The sequence below is a fragment of the Acinonyx jubatus genome, chromosome C1, assembly GCF_027475565.1.
Source record: "Acinonyx jubatus isolate Ajub_Pintada_27869175 chromosome C1, VMU_Ajub_asm_v1.0, whole genome shotgun sequence".
Classification (NCBI taxonomy): Eukaryota; Metazoa; Chordata; class Mammalia; order Carnivora; family Felidae; genus Acinonyx; species Acinonyx jubatus.
This window is the reverse complement of record NC_069381.1, coordinates 40667764-40687041: the sequence shown is the minus strand read 5'-3', so window position 1 is coordinate 40687041 and position 19278 is coordinate 40667764. Positions and strand designations below refer to the sequence as shown.

The following is a 19278-nucleotide window of genomic DNA, read 5'->3' as shown; positions in this document are numbered from 1 at the left end:
CTTTTTTATGTAAAAATTTTATTACTCATTAGGCAGGGACAACAAATGTCCCCAGCTCCTGGACTCACATTTGCCCACCTTCATCATTTCACAGGAATACTTTTTCCTAAGAATGAATGAGATAATCCATGTAAAGTGCTTATCACATAACATCTATCATGTAGTAAAGGCTTAATAAATGGTAGTTTTCATAATTAGTAATGTAGTAGTAGTAGTATAGCAGTAGTTATTGTTGTTGTAAAGGTAGTACTTGTAGATACAGTAGTGGCAATAATAATTTTCTAATGAATTTTTATTTTATTTATTTTTAAGGTTTATTTTGAAAAAGAGCATATGTGGGGGGCAGAGATAGAGGGAAAGAGAGAGAATCCCAAGCAGGCTCCATGCTGTCAGTACAGAGCGCAATGCTCAGGGCTCAAACTCCCAAACCATGAGCATGACCTGAGCTGAAATCAGGAGTCCAGCACTTAACCAACTGAGCCACCCTGGCACCCCTACCATAGTTTTCTATTAGTTCCAAATGAAGGCATCCTAAATAAAGATCCTGACTGCCTTGTCTTTGGTCATGGGCCTGTTCTTGAATAATCCCTGTGATGGTGAGCTGGTGTACTGTGACTGGTTAAGCTTTGGTCAGGAGCCAATCCCTGGCCAATCATTGCTCAGAGAGGTTGAATCTGTAAAGAGGTGGCCTTGTCTACTTGAACTGTATGGGCAGAAAGGTGATAGTTGAGGGAGAAAGAGAGGAACAGTCTCCTAAAAGAAAGATTGCTGGGTCCTAGGAGAAGGGAAGGTCAGCCAGAACAAATAGTTGTTCTACAGTGATTTAAGTACGCTGCCGTGTGATAGAGCCAGTATTTGAATTCTGGACTATTTAATGCCAAATCTTTTGCTTTGAAAACCATATAATGAGTTTCTAAAAGTAGAGATAGTTATTTGAATATTAGGCAAGATTTAGGGGGCAGAAATTTCTGTGATTACATTACATATTCTATACATTAGATCAGTGTTTTCTAAAATCTTTTGCAACCCATAATTCCTTTTAAGAAATTTAAAAATTACTCCGCCAATGTTATTTAAAATTCTAAGTAATGTTAATGTTATCAGTAAAAAGTGAGCACAGCATAGGCTCAAAGCCTACTTTTTTCCTAATTACATGATATCTTGTACAATTTACCTTGCAAATCTTAAGATAGTAGAGATATTAGCATCTGCATAATGAAAATTAAGGCTGAGGCTCTGAAAGGTTGTGTGATAATCAGAGTCAAAAAAAAAAAAGAAAAACAAAAAACAAAAGCAGTTTCATTGCAGAGCCAGGTTAGAATCTTAGTCTCTGGGGGTGCCTGGGTGGCTCAGTCGGTTAAGCGTCCAACTTCGGCTCAGGTCACCATCTCACGGTCCGTGAGTTCGAGCCCCGCGTCGGGCTCTGGGCTGATGGCTCAGAGCCTGGAGCCTGCTTCCGATTCTGTGTCTCCCTCTCTCTCTGCCCCTCCCCCATTCATGCTCTGTCTCTCTCTGTCTCAAAAATAAATAAAAACGTTAAAAAAAAAATTAAAAAAAAAAAAAAAGAATCTTAGTCTCTGGTTTTTAGTCCTATTTTCTTGTCCTCCATAAGACCTTAAATGCCTTACTGAATAATAGTGTAGTAATGAGAATAGTAACAAGAGTAATGAGAATAGCTTGCTTTTCTGTGTTTTCTTGATAGATTTATTGGCAGTTAAGCTACTTAATAATAAGAGCCCAAAATGTGCCCCAAAATATTTTATTTTATTTTCTTATTTCATTTCATTTCATTTCATTTCATTTCATTTCATTTCATTTCATTTCATTTCATTTCATTTCATTTCATTTTTCTATTGTGCAAATCAGGGAGAGGGGCAGAGAGAGAGTTGGAAAGAATACTGAGCAGGTTCCACATTCAACACCAAGCCTGACACACAGTTCAGTCCCACGACCCTGGGATCATGATCTGAGGTGAAATCAAGAGTCAGACGCTCAACCAACTGAGCCACCCAGGCGCCCCACAAAAAGATTTTTATAAGTAAGTTTCAGGATTGAAAAAGTTACCTTCATGAGTTCTAACTAACTGATTTTTGGCTTCCAACTAGTTTCTGTTCTTTATTGCTCTCTGGTTGGAAGAGAATGGGTATTTATGTTCAGAAAAAAGACTTAAAACTGTTTCTGGGAAGGGCTTTGAAGGTGACTTAATCCTGTTTCTCTGACAGTATTGGTATTACATCAAAATTAAGACAGATGGCTCACTCCCTTCTTGCCATTACACAGAGCCTGGGAAAATGAAAGTGAATTGCATGGACTCAGGTTTCCCGAACTTACTTGTTCTTGGGAATAGGTTTTGACTACTTTATGTAGGTTTATACAGTTACCCAGGCTTCTGAAAGCTTATCTTGGGCTTTGTTTTTCTTGCTGGTTCACATACTAGTTTCCATCGAATCAGAACCGGCAGCTTTTAGAAACCAGGGAGATAATGGCTTTGGTATTTGTGGATTCTTTAGGATGTGCCAGGATCTTGGGAGTGAATTGGGTCAAAGAGATGGTCTAAGATAGAAGGTATGTAGAATCACTTCTTTTCCCTTCTGGAAGTTACTAAGCTGAAGGCTATAGCTTTTCCTGTCATCCAAGATGAGTAGTGCTTTGGGAAAAATGCTCACACACCTATTTTTGAAATATATCTTACATCTGTCTTATCCCCATATATTGGTGGACTCCATAGGAAACTGCATATAAATATTTTTTTATTGTGGCACTGAATCTTGAAAATAATTAGGTTATTGAATTACTACTGTTAAACAGAATGCTTTGTATAGTTGTGCATTCATCACCTGTAGAAAAACAGGTGATGTTATTTGAAAGAAAGGGGAATGTAAAATATATGACCAAGTACCTAAGCACCTTTGTGCACCTGAATATATTTAGGTATTTTTACTTGCCTGAAATGGGAAGGATAGCTATAGAAGTTGAGTCTGTGGAATACCACAGAATAGCAATTTGGCATCCCTGAAATTATAATCTAAGTTAATGAGAAAATTATTTGATCTTTAGTCTAATTTATAGGATAGATTTTCAATTGTGATGGTTTTATAGAAGGTAGTATAACTGGTTTTATTTTTTTTAATTTTCTGTTTAGTAATGTATGTTATACTACTTGATTTTGATAATAAAGAAGTTACCATGAGGCCAGAATTTTACTAGATAAAAGTGGATTAAAAAATTTTACTGATCTCAGTACTATGAGAATTAATGCCTTAAGATTCCATATTTATTATATAGTTTGAAATGATCTTCATGATATGTTTGGAGATATCACCACTGCTATCCTCATTCCCACACCCAAAATTATGAAGAAAAATTTGTACCTTCTAAACTTCTTCCATTTTACCCAAACATAGACTATATTTGCTGGTTAGAGCTGACAGTCCTTTCTAATCTGTTTTCCATTTTGCACCAAGTGAGCTTCTTTTTTTTGTTTTTTGCTCTCTTTTTCTTCTGTCTTGGCTACGTTTTGTCAGCTCACTGCTTTCTTGCAGCCCTGTTTTCCTGCCTGCACACTTGATCTCTGAGCAGACACTGTCAGTAATAGGAGTTAACAGAGAAGCAGAATGGATTGAATACAGACACACACGTTAGTGGCTATATTGCTGGTTTATGATACTGTGTGATGTTTTCTATTTTTGTTACTAGCTACTGTCAGAAACAAGGGGCAGAATTGATACTGACCTTGTGTGGAATGCCTCTGAGAATTTGGGATTGGGGGAGGGGGCTAGTTTTTCATGTGACTTACCTCTGACATGCTGCAGCAGGAATGAAAACACTCTTCTGTTCACATAAGGAGGAAAGAAAAAATTTCCAAGATTGAGCTTGCAGAATATGTGTGGTATACATAGATTTTTTCTTCCTGTGATTTCTATTTTTTAATGTTACCTAAATTTATAAGGGTTAGACGTGGGGGATGACCTTTGCATAATAAGTAGATTGAGGTATGGGAGGAACAGGCTGCCACAATGATTTGCATGGTAAGGGACTGTTTAAAATCTCCACAACATCGTGACCCACATTGTGAACCATCTGACAAGCGGTTAGTGAGCCATCTCAAGTGTTTAAAAGTAACAGTATACAAAAAGCTTTTATTCTTGTGCTTTTTTTTCTCCCTCACAAATCTTAGGAACATTGTGCCTGTATTTCCAAAAGAGTTGATTTTTTCTGCGTTTAAAATATCACCTCAAATAGGTCAGAAATATAAATGTAGCATTAATATTGACCCTTAGGTATCCCCTCTGGTATAATTTTCCCACTCTTCTTTATGCTAGAGCATAATGGAGCCTGAGCTTACATTTGGGTGATGTCTGGGATGAAACTGAAATACAGTCCTGAAGCTCTAAGGAGAAACTCTGTAGTACTAGTCTGGAGGACTTAGTGAATGCCTCCTCCCTACTTCATGTGGCCTTCTTTTACCTTTGCACCCACCCCAAAAATGTATTGCTTCAGAATTCTATGGATTTCTCTCTCACTTTGTAGAAAAGAAAAGAAAAAATGAAGGGAGCAAGTCCTTGTGTGTGTGTGATTTCAGTACCAACAGGCAGTTAAACTTATTACATCAAAAGAAATAGCTTTATAGTAATTCTGAATCTAAGGTTGTTTAAGACTGATTCATTAGAAATCTAGCTCTGATGGAAGCATATGAGAATTTAGATAATGGTATTTCAAAGTAGAAGTGGATCCTGGTATGTTTGATCTGAAGAATATAGAAAGAGATAAATGCTCATATGACTCTTTTTTTACTTCGTATACGTTGTTTTATGTATTTGATCAGTTGGAATTGATTAGTGGTCCTAAAATAGCTTTTTTAAGCAGAGCGGTATTTCATAGAGCAAATGGTCTGTGTATTGACAGTCTTTTCCATTTTCTCTATGTTGTTTCATTCTAAAATTGGTACACACCAGTGATTTAAGGGGAAATTAACACTTCAATAAATGTCCTTTTCCTTAATATTGTTGGCTATTTCTATTAGCCATTTTCATTTGATTTGACGGTGGTACTTAAGGGTTAAGCTTACAGAGCTGATGCAACCCCTCCTTTTTTTCACCAGCAGTTTTCATTGGACATTATTTCCATAGCAACAGTGAGATCAGTGAAACCTGAGTGTTTCATTGATTATTTTTCTCCTCTTCCTTTTTTAATCTATTCTCTTTTCACCACATTTTAGTGAGAAAGCATTTTTTTTTTTTTACAAACAGAGCTCATATTGATTTCTATTCCATAAATAATTAAAAGAGGGTGGAAAAATCTGCCCTTCGCTTAAAAATTGAATGTTTCACTATGTATTTAAAAAGCGATTCAGGATTAGGAGGATGGATAACCATACCGGCTGTAGCTGATGTTCTCAAATATTCTTGCATTGTTTGCTGGTCTTCTAGGGAAAAGAATAATGTGGAACAGGACCTTAAGGAGAAAGAAGATACTATTAAACAGAGGACAAGCGAGGTTCAGGTAAATGATCTGTAAAATTGAGTATTCTATTTCTGATTTAGGATTCATTTTAAATGTATAGGGTCATTTACTATGTGATGGTTGTGGTATTGATGAGTAGGTCTAGGGAAAACCTGTTATTTATGTAATATAAATATTTGCCTTTTGCAAAATGATTCTTTTTCTCTGAATTCTGGCCTATAAAGATTACACTGCGATGAGAAAGCAGTATTTTTCAGCATAAATTTCTAGTATTGAAAGTATTTTTAAGATAATATTTGCCTACATATTATATTATTAAAGGTAAGTTTGAATGACTTACGATGTAAATATTATTACACCAATAAAATTAAATGAGTGAGATTGTCATTATCACCACCATCATCATCAAAACGCAAATTGGTTTTTATGAATGTGAAATTTTGTTAGCTAGGAGACCTAGTATTTTTAAAGGGCTGTTTCTCATAATACTGGTAGGATGGGAACTGAAACAATTTAAAATAGCATTTTGTAAGTTAATTAGCCAGGGTATCTTAAACTTTAGCATAAAGAGATTTAATTCATTTTCACTAAGTGCTGTGTTAATAGCTTCATTTTACAAATAGAAAAGAAAATAAAACCTCAATTTTTGATTAAGAAATGGTACAAAAAGGGGTATTTCAAACATTAAAAATATAGAAAATTTGGTAGTGTTGCATTTAGAGCAGTAAACAATGCATGTGACCGCTGTGTCTTGAATGCTATACCAGTACATACAGGAGGTTGGACATAGAAGCACTGTTATCAGTTGCCAGTAAGAGAGCTCAGGGATGGGCCTTTTAAAACATGTTACTTATATGTTGGATTTCCCTGCTTGTGCTGATAGTTTACAATGGATGAAAGCTCTAAATTAGTAGATCCATTGTTTTGTTTTGATGTAGGACATACACCAGAGATTGTCTATCAGATGGACTATGCCTGGGTGGGAAGAATGATTTACTGAGATATTGAGGAAGAAGCCAAAGAGACTTCTTGTTACAAGTTTGTTATTTTATTAGATTACTACGTTTACTATATATATGGAAATTTTCCTAAAGGTGATGGAAAAGTCAAGAGATCATTACTAATATATTTCCCTTTGTGGTACTGAAATGAGGGGTGGTTACTTCAATTATGTTATTTTTGTGCAGTTTTTGAGCTTCTTAGGAAATGCAAAAGAGTCACAGACTTTAAGCAGTTCTTGCTGAAAATAACTTAAGAATAGAAGATAAAATAATCTATGTTTCTTCAATCTGAAGAGATAGATATAGTTACTGATATAATACTGGACAGCTTCTAAATTTAGCCAGATGGTATTTCAAAGTACAAAGGTTTTTGCAGTAGGCAATATCTTGTTATTAGTGTACATCTACTTGTTGGTTTTTCCCTACCGCGTCTTTTGAAGAGGTGAGTTTTTAAAAAGCTGGTTTGGAACAACACTAGAATTTATATTGTTCCTTTTAGGCTAAGTGGGCTATCCTTGAATATTTGATTTCTTACCACTTGAGAGGTTTTGTTATCAGTCAAAATTTCTTCATGATTTCTTTGTTCTTTTTCACTTAGAAATTATGGTAAGGTATATGTTAAATCGTAAGCTTTGCTAAATCCAAAATGTCTTATTGGCAGGAGTCTAAATTATTTAATTTTTCTGATCAGGTGCTGTAAATAAAAGGCATCTTGGAGCATGCTTAGTACAGATGAAGTTGTAATGTTTGAACATAATTTCATTGAAAAAAGAACATTGGATTAAAGCTTTATGTTAGATTTATTATTCATTCCACCCCTAAACAGATATCTCTGTATTATACATGGTAATGAAACACTAAATTAAGAATGACATGGATAAATGACATCTACATGTAATTAAAACTTTTCATTTTAGTGATTATTTTCAATTTTCTGAAGCACAAGACAGCTTACAAGAACTGATAAGTAGATTTCATTGTCTGTTGGTTAACTCTGATTTATACATTAATGAAGCACAGACTAAGGAATAAGATGGATAATTAAAATCTGTAAGTAATCCCAAGTCCTAGTGCTTTATTTTCTAATTTCTCTGGCAGAAGGCAATTAGCTAGAGTTATTAATTAATAGCAAAATTAAAGAACTTCACTGCTTTTTTAAAAAAATTTTTAATGTTTATTTATTTTAGAGAGAGAGAAACAGAGCGTGAGTGGGGGAGGGGCAGAGAGCGAGGGAGACACAGAATCTGAAGCAGGCTCCAGGCTCTGAGCTGTCAGCACAGAGCCTCGTGGACTGTGAGATCGTGACCTGAGCCTTAGTCGGACACTTAACCAACTGAGCCCCCCAGGTGCCCCTGAACTTCCCTGCTTTCTGATCCCACTTTCTAATGTAGGCACTAATGAGAAATGTCAAAATGAAGATATCAGGAGGAAAGTAAGGGAATTTTGACCTATCAGTGAATGTCTGCCCAATCCAAACTTGATTGCTTTTCTCCATATTTATAAAGTCATAGATAGTAATTATATGAGCTCATATCTCAAGCACAGAAACCAAATTTACATGTGACCAAAGTGCCAAAAGACTAGTTCTTTTTTGTTTTGCAGCTTTGTAGTCTTCCTAATACAGGTAAATTATAAAATCTGCTATGTAATTAATTTATAAATTTTTGTTTCCTGTCTATAGTCCTATGAACTACCATCTTGAAAACTTTCAGCTCAAGATTTTTTTCTTGAAAACCAAAGCAGCAATTAACTTCAAATTTTATTTCCTGAAATGATCACTGTTAACACATATGATAAACCAGCAGTCTTTCTAGTTTATCAAGTTCTAGGGAGAAATTAGACCCAAAGTAACCCAATGGGAAAAATTTATAAAAGTCCATTCTATCTTAAATGTATATGGTTTGGGCTTTTGTTTGTTTGTTAAGGGGAGAAAGCAGACTCACATTCTTTCCTACCTTAAACTGCCTACATACAATTTTATTAAAATTTTTCTTCTGAGTAAACAAATTAGGAATGCCCTGTCATGTGTGCTTTCTTCAGTGTTGCATAGAAGTTTGTAAGAATAACCTGGTATCAGACAAACTTGAATTCAGTTTTTGATTCTGGCTTTTCGTAGGTTTGTAAGTAAGTAATTTAATCACTACATATTAGTTTTCTATTCTGTAACATGGGATAATAAAAATACCAAACACTTAAAGTTGCTGTAGGAATAAAATGAAATGATGCAGTTACGGGGCCTCACAGAGTGATTGGTACCAGGTAAAATTTCAGTAAATGTTCTGATTAGTAGTAGTATTCTATACCCTACTGTCATCTCCTTATCATCTATCCCTCCTTTATTGTCAAGCTCTTCCTCCTCTGACTCCTATCTTTATTGAGGGCTATCTGCACACAGGACTCACCAATTTGAAAATACCTTGTTTTTGTTTTTTTGTTTTTTTCCGCTATTGCTGCCACTTTAGCTACCAACCTGGTTTCATTCCTTTCCTTTCCTTTCCTTTCCTTTCCTTTCCTTTCCTTTCCTTTCCTTTCCTTTCCTTTCCTTTCCTTTCCTTTTTCCTTTCTTCCTTCCTTTCCTTCCTTCCTTCCTTCCTTCCTTCCTTCCTTCCTTCCTTCCTTCCTTCCTTCCTTCCTTCTTTTTCTTTGTGTGGCCATTTTTCCCCTCTTTCTAGCCTTTCAGTAATCCTGTTTAGTATGCTGTTTACCTGTACCAGTGTGCTTTAATTTTTCTTCCCAGAACTGAGAATAATCATATGACCCAATCTATTGGCCTTTCCTGCATTGGTTCCTGCTTTCTTGAATTGTGCTCTCCGAGATATTCTCCTGCCTCACTGACCTTTTGCTTTCTGTTGCCTTTGCAGAGATTGACTGATACATATGCTCTCCCCTTGTTTCCTTCCTTTTCCATGCCACCTATCATCCATATGCTGGTGACTCCCAAATATTTATCAAGCTCTCTGCTCTCCAGCTTCACATCTCCAGTTAGACATTTTGGTGTTTATCATTTTGAAGTCAGTGTGTCTGAAATGAGTCTCATTTTGTTGAAAAAAAAAATTGGCTTCAATTTTAGACTCTCCTATTTCTATCAGTGTTTTCTTTCTCATTATTGCCACCCTTATTACCTAACATCTGAAATTTTGAAGTCAGATCATAAGTGGTCTTCCTGCCCATCTTCTTGCTTTTCTTCCTAAACCAATTTTAGTATCATGACTCTCAGATGTGAAAATCTTTGCTGCCCACTGCCGTGGTTAATGATCAGAAGATGTCGTATCTCATGGGTATATTGGAGGTAGAAAAAAAAAGATGCGATACAAATCCTCCTCCTGCACTACTTGGTTTTTTTGTTTTTTGTTTTTGTTTTTTTATTGTCTGCCTCTAAACTATGTGCCTTACATATTCTCTTATTTCCACACTTACATCTTTTGTTGTGGTGATCTAGAATGTTCCCTATCTCCCTGCTTATGTGAATTCTGCCTGTGCCTTAAAGCCCAGCTCAGATCCCACCACTTGTCTAAATAAAACTTTTCCTTCTCTGTCCCTTAGTCTACATCAGTATTTCCTTGTCGGAACTCCCAGAGGAGTGTGTATTCACTTTTTTTGGTATGTCCGGTATGTTACCTTATTATGCTAGTGTAGTGTGTATGATTCAGTATCTTCCAGCCTCTCTTGTAAACTCCTTAAGCTAAGAAATTGTACCTTGGAACAAATCTTTCAGTATAGTTGGTAATGTATTATTAGATAGAGATAAATTTAAGAAAGCTGTTGACAAAAGAAACGAATAAACTTCAGTTTTATGCATAAAATTTAAAAATAGGACAAGACACACCCAGAAATCATAGAAAGGATTGGGAGCATGGTAGGTATCAAACAGTCAGACTTTTCTATAGAGTTCATACTTGTTTATGCTATTCTCATGCAAAAGAAGCTCCCACTTAGTTATACTTTATCAATAAAGGTTCAGTAATTGATAGTAATTGTCCATTTTTCTTCATTTTAATCACTTAGTTTTTTTTTTTCTTAGATGAAGAGGAAGGACTTATTTTGGGTGGAAGTAAAATTAGATACATGAGCTCAACATTCTTTTCCTAGCGATAATGCTCTTAGAACATGCTGGGAAGCATATGATTGGGAAATAAAGGCAGGCTGTTGATGAGGTTTCTAACACCCACCTACTTTAATAGACTGCCTTTCTGTTCTTTGACCTAAACGTCTTGCTCTACAGTTGATAACTTTTTTTTATATTAAGAATACTCCTGGGGCACCTGAATGGCTCAGTTGGTTAAGCGTCCAACTCTTGATTTTGGCTCAGGTCATGATCTCATGCACGGTTCATGAGTTTGAGCCCCACAGTGCTATAAGCACAGAGCCTGTTTGGGATTTTCTCTCTCTCCCTTGCTTTCTGCCCCTCCCCTGCTTGCGTGCGCGCTCTCTCTCTCTCTCTCTCTCTCTCTCTCTCTCTCTCTCGGTGGCTCAGTCGGTTAAGTGTCCTACTCTTGATTTCGGCTCAGGTCATGATCTCACAGCCTGTGAGTTCAAGTCCCATATTGGCTCTGCACTGACAGTGCGGAGCCTGGTTGGGATTCTCTCTCTCTGTCCCTCTCCGCTTATATGTGTGTGGGGTGTGTGTGTGTGGGTGTGTGTGCGTCCACACTTTCTCTCTCTCTTTGTCTCTCTCTCAAAATAAAAAATAAAATAAAATAAAATAAAATAAAATAAAATAAAATAAAATAAAATAAAAAAGAATATTCCTGGGGTGCCTGGGTGGCTCAGTTGGTTAGGAATCCAACTCTTGATTTTGGCTCAGGTCATGATCTCACAATTTGTGGGATCGAGCCCTGTGTAAGGCTCCGTAAGGACAGCATGGGGCCTGCTTGGGATCCTCTGTCTCCCTGTCTCTTTCCCTCTCTCTCCCTCTCTCTCTCAAAATAAATAAATAAACTTAAAAAAGAATACTTCTATAACTTCCATTTTGAAAATTAGGCCAACATAATGAATGTACCTGATTATTTCTAGTTTTGGATTAGTCTATAGAATTTTTAAAAGCAATTCAATAGCATTTTTATAAGATTTCCAAAATATGTAAAATTCCCCCTGTTCTCTTTAATAATTCTTCTTCAGGTATAGATATTCTAGTATAAATACATGTCTGTATATATGCTTTGGGGTTTTTAAGTAAGTGTTTTATTCATAAGTTAGTGCTTTGTTTATATTTTGCTCTATTTTATATGAAACAGATGCAAAAGTATTCATGTTGTTAACACTTTGTAGGTTTGTTTGTTTGTTTATTTATTTATTTATTTTTAAGGTTTTTCTTTATTTATTTTGAGAGAGAAAGCACCAGCAGGGAGGGGGAGAGAGAGAGGAGAGAGCAAGAATCCCAAACAGGCTCCACACTGCCAGCAGGGAGCCTGATGTGGGACTCTAACTCACAAATCCTGAGATCATGACCTGAGCTGAAGACAGACACTTAACCGACTGAGCCACCCAGGTGCCCCAATACTTCTTAGGTTAATACTGAAGTTACTTCTTCAGTTGTGCCACTGACTTGAGGTGCTAAAATGAATTGTTTTAGTCTTTTAATATAGCAAAGAGTTTTTATTTATTTGTTTAAATTCTCTTTTCACTACCTTTGTAGCACTTCATGGGATATAGAAGGATGGGAATGAGTTTATCATTTTCAGTACCTTGTGTGATTTCTAGAAAACAGGACATTTTCCTTGAAAGTTCTTTTTAAATAAAGCCAAGATACCTTCCCTGATGAGGAACCTTTGATGTGACTGCTTTGGTATTTTTCTAAAACAAACCTTGGCACTGTGTTACTGTAGTTTTGTTCACTCCATTCTTGCCATTCTCTAATTGCTGCTATTCTCCTTTCTTCTGTTGATGGAACAGATAGGCAAGTAGAGCATGATCACGGAAAGTAGAGCATAACTAGGAAGGCTTCTGCAAATGTCTTTAGTCACTTACTTCATGGATGGCATTTGATAGTGCTGAGGTTGTGCACAGAGGATTTTCCCAAAGGGCTACCCTAAAGTTAAGAGTCAGTTATCCTAGTTTAGTGGAAGATACTGTTTGTTAGGAGAGCCTGCCACTGCCCTGGTCGAGGATGAGGTGGGGATTTGGAGGGGTGAGGGGTGGGTAAGGATCCTTGGGAGATGTGTATCTGTTACCTTCACTTAGTCTCAGGGTAAGCAAATCTATACCAAAATAAGATAGCCAAGGTTATCTGGATACTGATGTTCATGTGGAAATTGTATTGCAGTGGTGGTAGCCTTACAAGTAATTTTGCAGTGAAATTTGATTCTTATTCTTGTAGTGTGTATATTTGCATCTGTTCATTTTGCTTTTGTGCAAATTAATCATTTTAAATCTGCTTACTGAAAAAGTAGATGCTTTTGTGTATGAGCTAGTGTTGGAATTTTTTAAGAGATCTTTTATCATACTTAGAAATAGACATGGAGAAACATTAATTATAATTAGTTTTGATGTGGACATCTATCCAGCTTAGATACTAATGTGAGGTATTTTCTCAGTAACCTTTCCCCTGGAGGTCTATACTTTTATGTTACTAAGTGGCTTTTTACTGCAGCTAAGAAGTGAGGCTGGGAAATTTAAGTGACTTTGTTTGCTCCGTGGAAGAGAAAGGTCAAGAATGAATAAATATTATATTGGCTTGTTTATTCCCTTTCCTCTTGCATAAATTTGTCTTCTAAGGGTGTATTCAAAGTGGCTCACTAAAAATACTAGTTTTGAAAAATAGTTCAGTTTATTAAAGGAAACCAGTATTAATCCTACTATTGGTAGCTTTTACATAAAAATTCAGTCACATCTGAATATTTTTTTTAACGTTTATTTATTTTTGAGACAGAGAGAGACAGAGCATGAATGGGGGAGGGTCAGAGAGAGGGAGACACAGAATCTGAAACAGGCTCCAGGCTCTGAGCTGTCAGCACAGAGCCTGACGCGGGGCTCAAACTCACGGACCGTGAGATTGTGACCTGAGCCGAAGTCGTTTGCTCAACCGACTGAGCCACCCAGGCGCCCCTACATCTGAATATTTTTATACTGGTGTGAAACCACCAGAGGTATATGATACTTAAACTGCAAACTTGACATTTTTGGATTATGAAAGTAATATTGGTCCATAATTTATAAAATATAGAAAAATATAAAAAGAAAAAAACTCTACAATTTCAGCAAGAGAGAGACATTGTTAACATTTTGCTGTATTTTTAATGAATATACATAAATGGTTTTATATTTATTTGTGATTATACTGTACATGCCTTTGTATTTAGCTTTTAAAAATTAACATTAGGTCCTAGACATTTTCTTACATTACATGACCCTTTTAAGGTAAATTTTGTTTTTAATTAGATTCATAATAAAAGTAGAGACATCAAAATTATATCTATTTATAACATTTATTAGAGATGAAGTCCAAGATTTGGTGTGGGTGGGGGGTGAGGGGGGAGGCAGGAGGTTGAGAGAGGTTGGGAAGTTAGAGTGTTTGAGGATGGGAATAGGTAACAGATATTTTTTCCTTTTCCCACCCCTGAACATTTTTAATTAAGGGGAAAAAGAAAAAAGATTTTTCCACAGGATTCTTAAAAAATGCTTTTTAGGCCAGCATATCATTATATATAAACTATATAATAATAACTTTATAACCAAAGTAAGGTATTTATGATGGATTATATTCTGAAACCAGTAAAATTACTTTAGAGCTGCAGGTGGCATTTAAAAAATATTTTATAATTGACTTATAAGAAATTTTCAATCCACTGTAGTTTTTCAAGTTACTGTGTTAAAGTGAAGCTGCCTTCCTGAAGAGTAAGCATATAGGGGCACCTGGGTGGCTCAGGTGGTTGAGCATCCCACTCTTACTTTTGACTCAGGTCATGATCTGACAGTTTGTGGGATTGAGCCCCATTTTGGCTCCAGGATGATCATGGAACCTGTTCGAGATTCTCCCATTCTCTCCCTCTGCCCCTCTCCCAAACTTGCGTACTCTCTCTCTCTTAAAAAAAAAAAAATAGTACATAATATTATGTAAAAAAGCACAAATATAAATGCTTAAAAATGTAAGAAAGGTATATGCTACAGTAAAATGCTAAAGCAGTAAAGATTATTTCCATATACAGTAATGGAGATTTTAAATGTCAGATCAATCTTGGTCTATAGACTATAAAAATATTGAACCAGTACAGAAACCTAGGTGGTATTCTAACAAAAACCATTTATTAGGTCAGTTTGAGGCTACTATTAATATTTACTTATAGTTTAAATACAGGGTGAAGCTTTTCACAGCATGTTAAAAGAACATAAAATCCTTTCTTTCTATCAGCCTCAGGCACATTTTCCAATAGTTTCTCCCAGATAGAAACTTTGTGATAGTTACAAATCATTGTTTAATTAATCATCTGGAATGTGCTAGCATTATACTAGATTGTGGAACCTCAAAGAAAGGTGAGACATTGGTTTTGTCCTTCAGCAGCTTATTATTTAGAGGTAACTATAATACAGTGTAGTAAGTGTGGTAATAGAGGTTAGGTACAAACTGCTGTAGGAACATAAGTAAAGGAAGCTCAAGGTGAGTCCGAGGAGATTAAATTTGACTGGGCTTTGAAGAATGAATAGTGTTTCCAGATAACCATGGTATGGAAGGGCACTCAAGGAAGAAGAAATGGTTTAGGCAAAAGGCCCAGGGACATTGAAGTATATTGTGTCTTGGAGAAAGAAGATGGTGTATTGAGGCTGGGGCACTGGTGAATATAAGGAAAAGAGGGTAGTAGAAGAGAAAGGATAACGTGGGACCCAGAATTAAAGGTTCTAATGTACCTTGCAGGCAGTTTTACTTTATCCCACAGATAAGAGGGAGCCATTATGTATTTTATAGCAGAGTAACTAAAGAACTCTTCTTTACAATGAATTATTTTCTTAAGGAAGTTGGACATTTGTAATAGGAAGAAACAAAGGCAGAAAAATAAAGCATGAGTCAAGGAAAGGACAATGAAAACTAGCATGTATTTATTGAGGGCCAATGCCAGGTGCATATCTAAAACAATATCTTCATTTTGAGTATGGTTCAGTTAATAGTATAGGCAAGGTTAAAAATTTAGGCATGAAAAAATATTAGGCATTCTGGGAAATTAATGATAAAATACTAGTGGAGCTTACCATTACGAATCTATGATCACATAGACTCATGGAATTTACGCACGAGAAGAGTTTCATGATCATCTATTGTGTTGGCCCTTTTAAAGGAACTTTTTAAAGAAAGCAGCATGATAGTAGTTGCACTTTTAGATTAATCAGTTGGTTGAGAAAATATAAGTAAAAATCAGTTATTAAAAGCATTGTTCAATGTTTTATTTAATCACCGAAGCATCTACATGTATTTAAGAAATAGTGGTGTACTTGTGAAAGTTTAATCTGTAGACACTTTGTATAGCTTAGTGATTAAGAGCTCAGACTCTAGAATCAGAACCTAGTTTGAATCCATCACCTGTTAACTGTAACTTTGGACAAGTACTTGCCCATCTGTGCCTCAGTTTTCTCATTTGTAAAATGTGATTAACAATAGTACCTACTTCATAGATCAGTCATATGGATTATAAATGAATTCATGTATGTAAGGAGCCTGGACCAATACCTAGCACATTATAAGGGCTATTGTAGACATCCTTGTTTTGTATAAGTCGTGTGTAATTCAGAACCTTCTAAGTTTTTCTTTTGTTGTTCTTAGATTCTTACTCTGATGAATGATTGTTGGGGTCTTTGAACGGTATGTTAGTAAAAAGATATTATTTTTAGGGGTGCATGAATGGTTCTCCATATCCAGAATAGACAAAGCTTTTAGAGGTGGAAAGTAGATTGGTGGTTGCCTAGGGCTGGGGATATTGGGAAGGAAATAGAGAGTGACTTGCTAGTGGGTATGGGGTTTCTTTTTGGGGCAATGAAAATGTTCTCAAAGAAATTGTGATGGTTGCACAGCTCTGTAAAGGTACTAAAAACCATTGAATTGTACACTTTAAATGGGTGAGTTGTTCAGTATATTTATCTTAGTAAAGCTGTTCTAGAAAATGAATAAAATTATTGCTATATATGAAGGAGACTTAGGGAAGGGAGGTGGTTGTAATGGTACTGGCGATGCTTGATGAGGAAGGCCTCACTGAGAAGGTTATGGTTGAGCAAAGACTTGAAAGAGATGAGGGATTGAGCCATATGGATACCTGGGGGGAGAACTTTCTAGGAAGAAGGGGTAATCAGTGGAAGATCTTGAGAGGAACATGTTGGAGGAGCAGCAGTGAGGCCTAGAGTGGCTGAGCAAGGGAGAGTGCAGTAGGAAACGAAGTTGAGAGATATAGGGCACCGTGAGGACTTTTTATAGAAAGGGAGATGGGGAGTCAATGCAGAGTTTTGAGTAGAGGAGTGACTCATCTGACACAGGTTTTTAACAGTGGCTGATGTGCTGAAAATAAACTGTAGGTAGCCTGGGTGGAAGCAGGGAAACCAGTTAGAAAGCAGCAATCCAGGAGGAGATAATAGTGACCTGGACCAAGGTAGAGGGAAAAAAATGGTCAGTTTGAATATATTCTGAAGGAAGAAGCAGTAAGATTTGCTGACAGATGGAGTTGAGATGTGAGAGAAAGAGAAGAGTCAAAGAAGATGCTGCTCTTTTTGGCCAGAGAAACTGAGGGGGAAGATTGAAGATAAAGCAGATTTGGGGGGTGGAAATGCCAGGAGTTCTGTTTTTGACATGTTCAAGAAGTTCATCGGACATCGAAGGACAGATTTGAGTAAGCAAATTGGATTTTAAAACCTGGAGTCTAGGGAAGAAATCCTCAAGTAAAGACCGTATTTAGAGCTAGGATTCCTCCAATCCACCAACATAATATGCTGAATAAGATGAGACTTTATTTTCCCTTAAGGTAATCTTTTAAAAATTGTTAACCTTCCCCTCTCTCCAAAGATAATAAATATGTTAATTTTCTTGTATTTCAGGATCTTCAAGATGAAGTTCAAAGGGAGAATACTAATCTGCAAAAATTACAGGCCCAGAAACAGCAAGTACAGGAACTCCTTGATGGACTGGATGAGCAGAAATCCCAGCTGGAGGAGCAACTGAAGGAAGTTAGAAAGAAATGCGCTGAGGAGGCCCAGCTGGTAAAGTGGCCATTTGCTGCTGTCTGTATCCATACCTTGGTTGCTTTTCCTGGTGTAAGATGGGAACATGCTTTGCTTATTATTGTTGTTGCTGTTGTTGTTAGGTGGCAATCTAATCAACAGTTGGGGCACATGAAGGAGTTGGAGCACTGTTCATCCGGAAATTACAGGCCCTCTTTAGGGGAAAGAAGGCCCTTAATGTACTACTTTTCTAAATTTTAGCTGGAAGTATGGTACCTATACCTTCAAGTTCCCTCTATTCATCCCCTAATTGCCCTTTTCTACCAAAAATATAAACTTCAAAAAACACCACAATAGTAAGCTAAACAAATAAACATATTTGCATTATGGAACATTTTAGTGACATCTCTTTTTTATCTCTCTTTCTTCTCATTCACTTCCATGTGATAGATCTCATCCCTGAAAGCTGAATTGACTAGTCAAGAATCACAGATCTCCACTTACGAGGAAGAGCTGGCCAAAGCTAGGGAGGAGCTGAGTCGCTTACAGCAAGAAACGGCAGAATTGGAGGAGAGTGTGGAGTCAGGGAAGGCTCAGCTCGGACCTCTTCAGCAGCACCTCCAAGATTCACAACAGGAAATCAGTTCAGTAAGTCTTTGTGACAGCGAGAAACATGCTCAAACGGGGCCTCACCATATCCTCTTAGTGAATAATACTTGTGTTCCTTTACCCTCTGCCTAGTTTTTCATTTTTTATTCATTTTGTACAAATAGGTTTCTTGTTGCCTGTCATAAATTAAGACTGTTATACATCGTGTATCTGATTATTATCATTGGAGTCCTGGTTAAGAGTATGGGTTTTGTAGTTACATGGTTTAGGTTTAAGTGCTGTCTCTGCCACTTAACTGTGTGAATTACCTTAGTATCAGATTCCTTATCTTTACAATTAGAAAATTAACAGTACTTCTACCTTTTAGGTCTGTTGTAAGGATTAAATGCAATGTAAAGGTTTAAATAACTGTGAGACATTTTAGCGTAGTGTTTGGTACATAAATGCTTGCTAACTGTTGCTTATTTTTGTAAATAACAAAATTTACAAAATTGGGATTCTGATCTTAAAACCAGTTTTGCTCATTTGGAGACCTTTTTTTTTTTTATTAGAAAATTGTTCTTTGTATAGATAAACGTGCCGTGTTGTGTGAGTCCAGAGTATAGACCTTTTGCTTTGTTTTTTTCTGGGCTTCCCTATGTGGAAAATAATATTTTGTAGAATGGTAGTAAGATGGTTAGTTAGGAGCAGAGAGATCATGTAGCTCATTCCTTTCATTTTGAATTTGAACCAACTAAAGCCAAGGAACATTAAGCAACTCACCTATGGTTACATAGCCTTTAAAAAGGAGCCACAGCCTAGAATCCAGATCTTCTAACATGTAGTCCAGTGTTCTCAGTTAATTATTATGTATAATGAAGCCCTACCCTTAATATATTTCCTTCCCCTCTCTTGTAGGTGAATACCTACTCACTCATCTTGCAAGACATAGCTTACTTCTTATTTCTTTATAGCATTTTCTGAACCCTGCCTTTATTGGACTCTACTTCTGTTACGGCATTCGTAACATTTTCCCCTAAATATTTGTTTCTGTGTCTGTCTCCCCAAGCAGACTGAGCTTTTTGGTCTAGAAACT

General features: G+C 36.4%; 1 protein-coding gene across 3 annotated transcripts in view; it reads left to right on the top strand.

The window, feature by feature from the left end:
- The window catches only part of EPS15 (epidermal growth factor receptor pathway substrate 15), a 143985-nt gene that overhangs the window by 80694 nt on the left and 44013 nt on the right, over window positions 1-19278 (top strand). For all 3 annotated transcript variants that reach the window (XM_027059214.2, XM_053214022.1, XM_053214023.1), the window contains exons 13-15: window positions 5430-5502; window positions 17472-17633; window positions 18045-18242. In XM_027059214.2, coding sequence (XP_026915015.1) covers window positions 5430-5502; window positions 17472-17633; window positions 18045-18242 — 433 coding nt within the window. The remainder of the gene's footprint in view (window positions 1-5429; window positions 5503-17471; window positions 17634-18044; window positions 18243-19278) is intronic.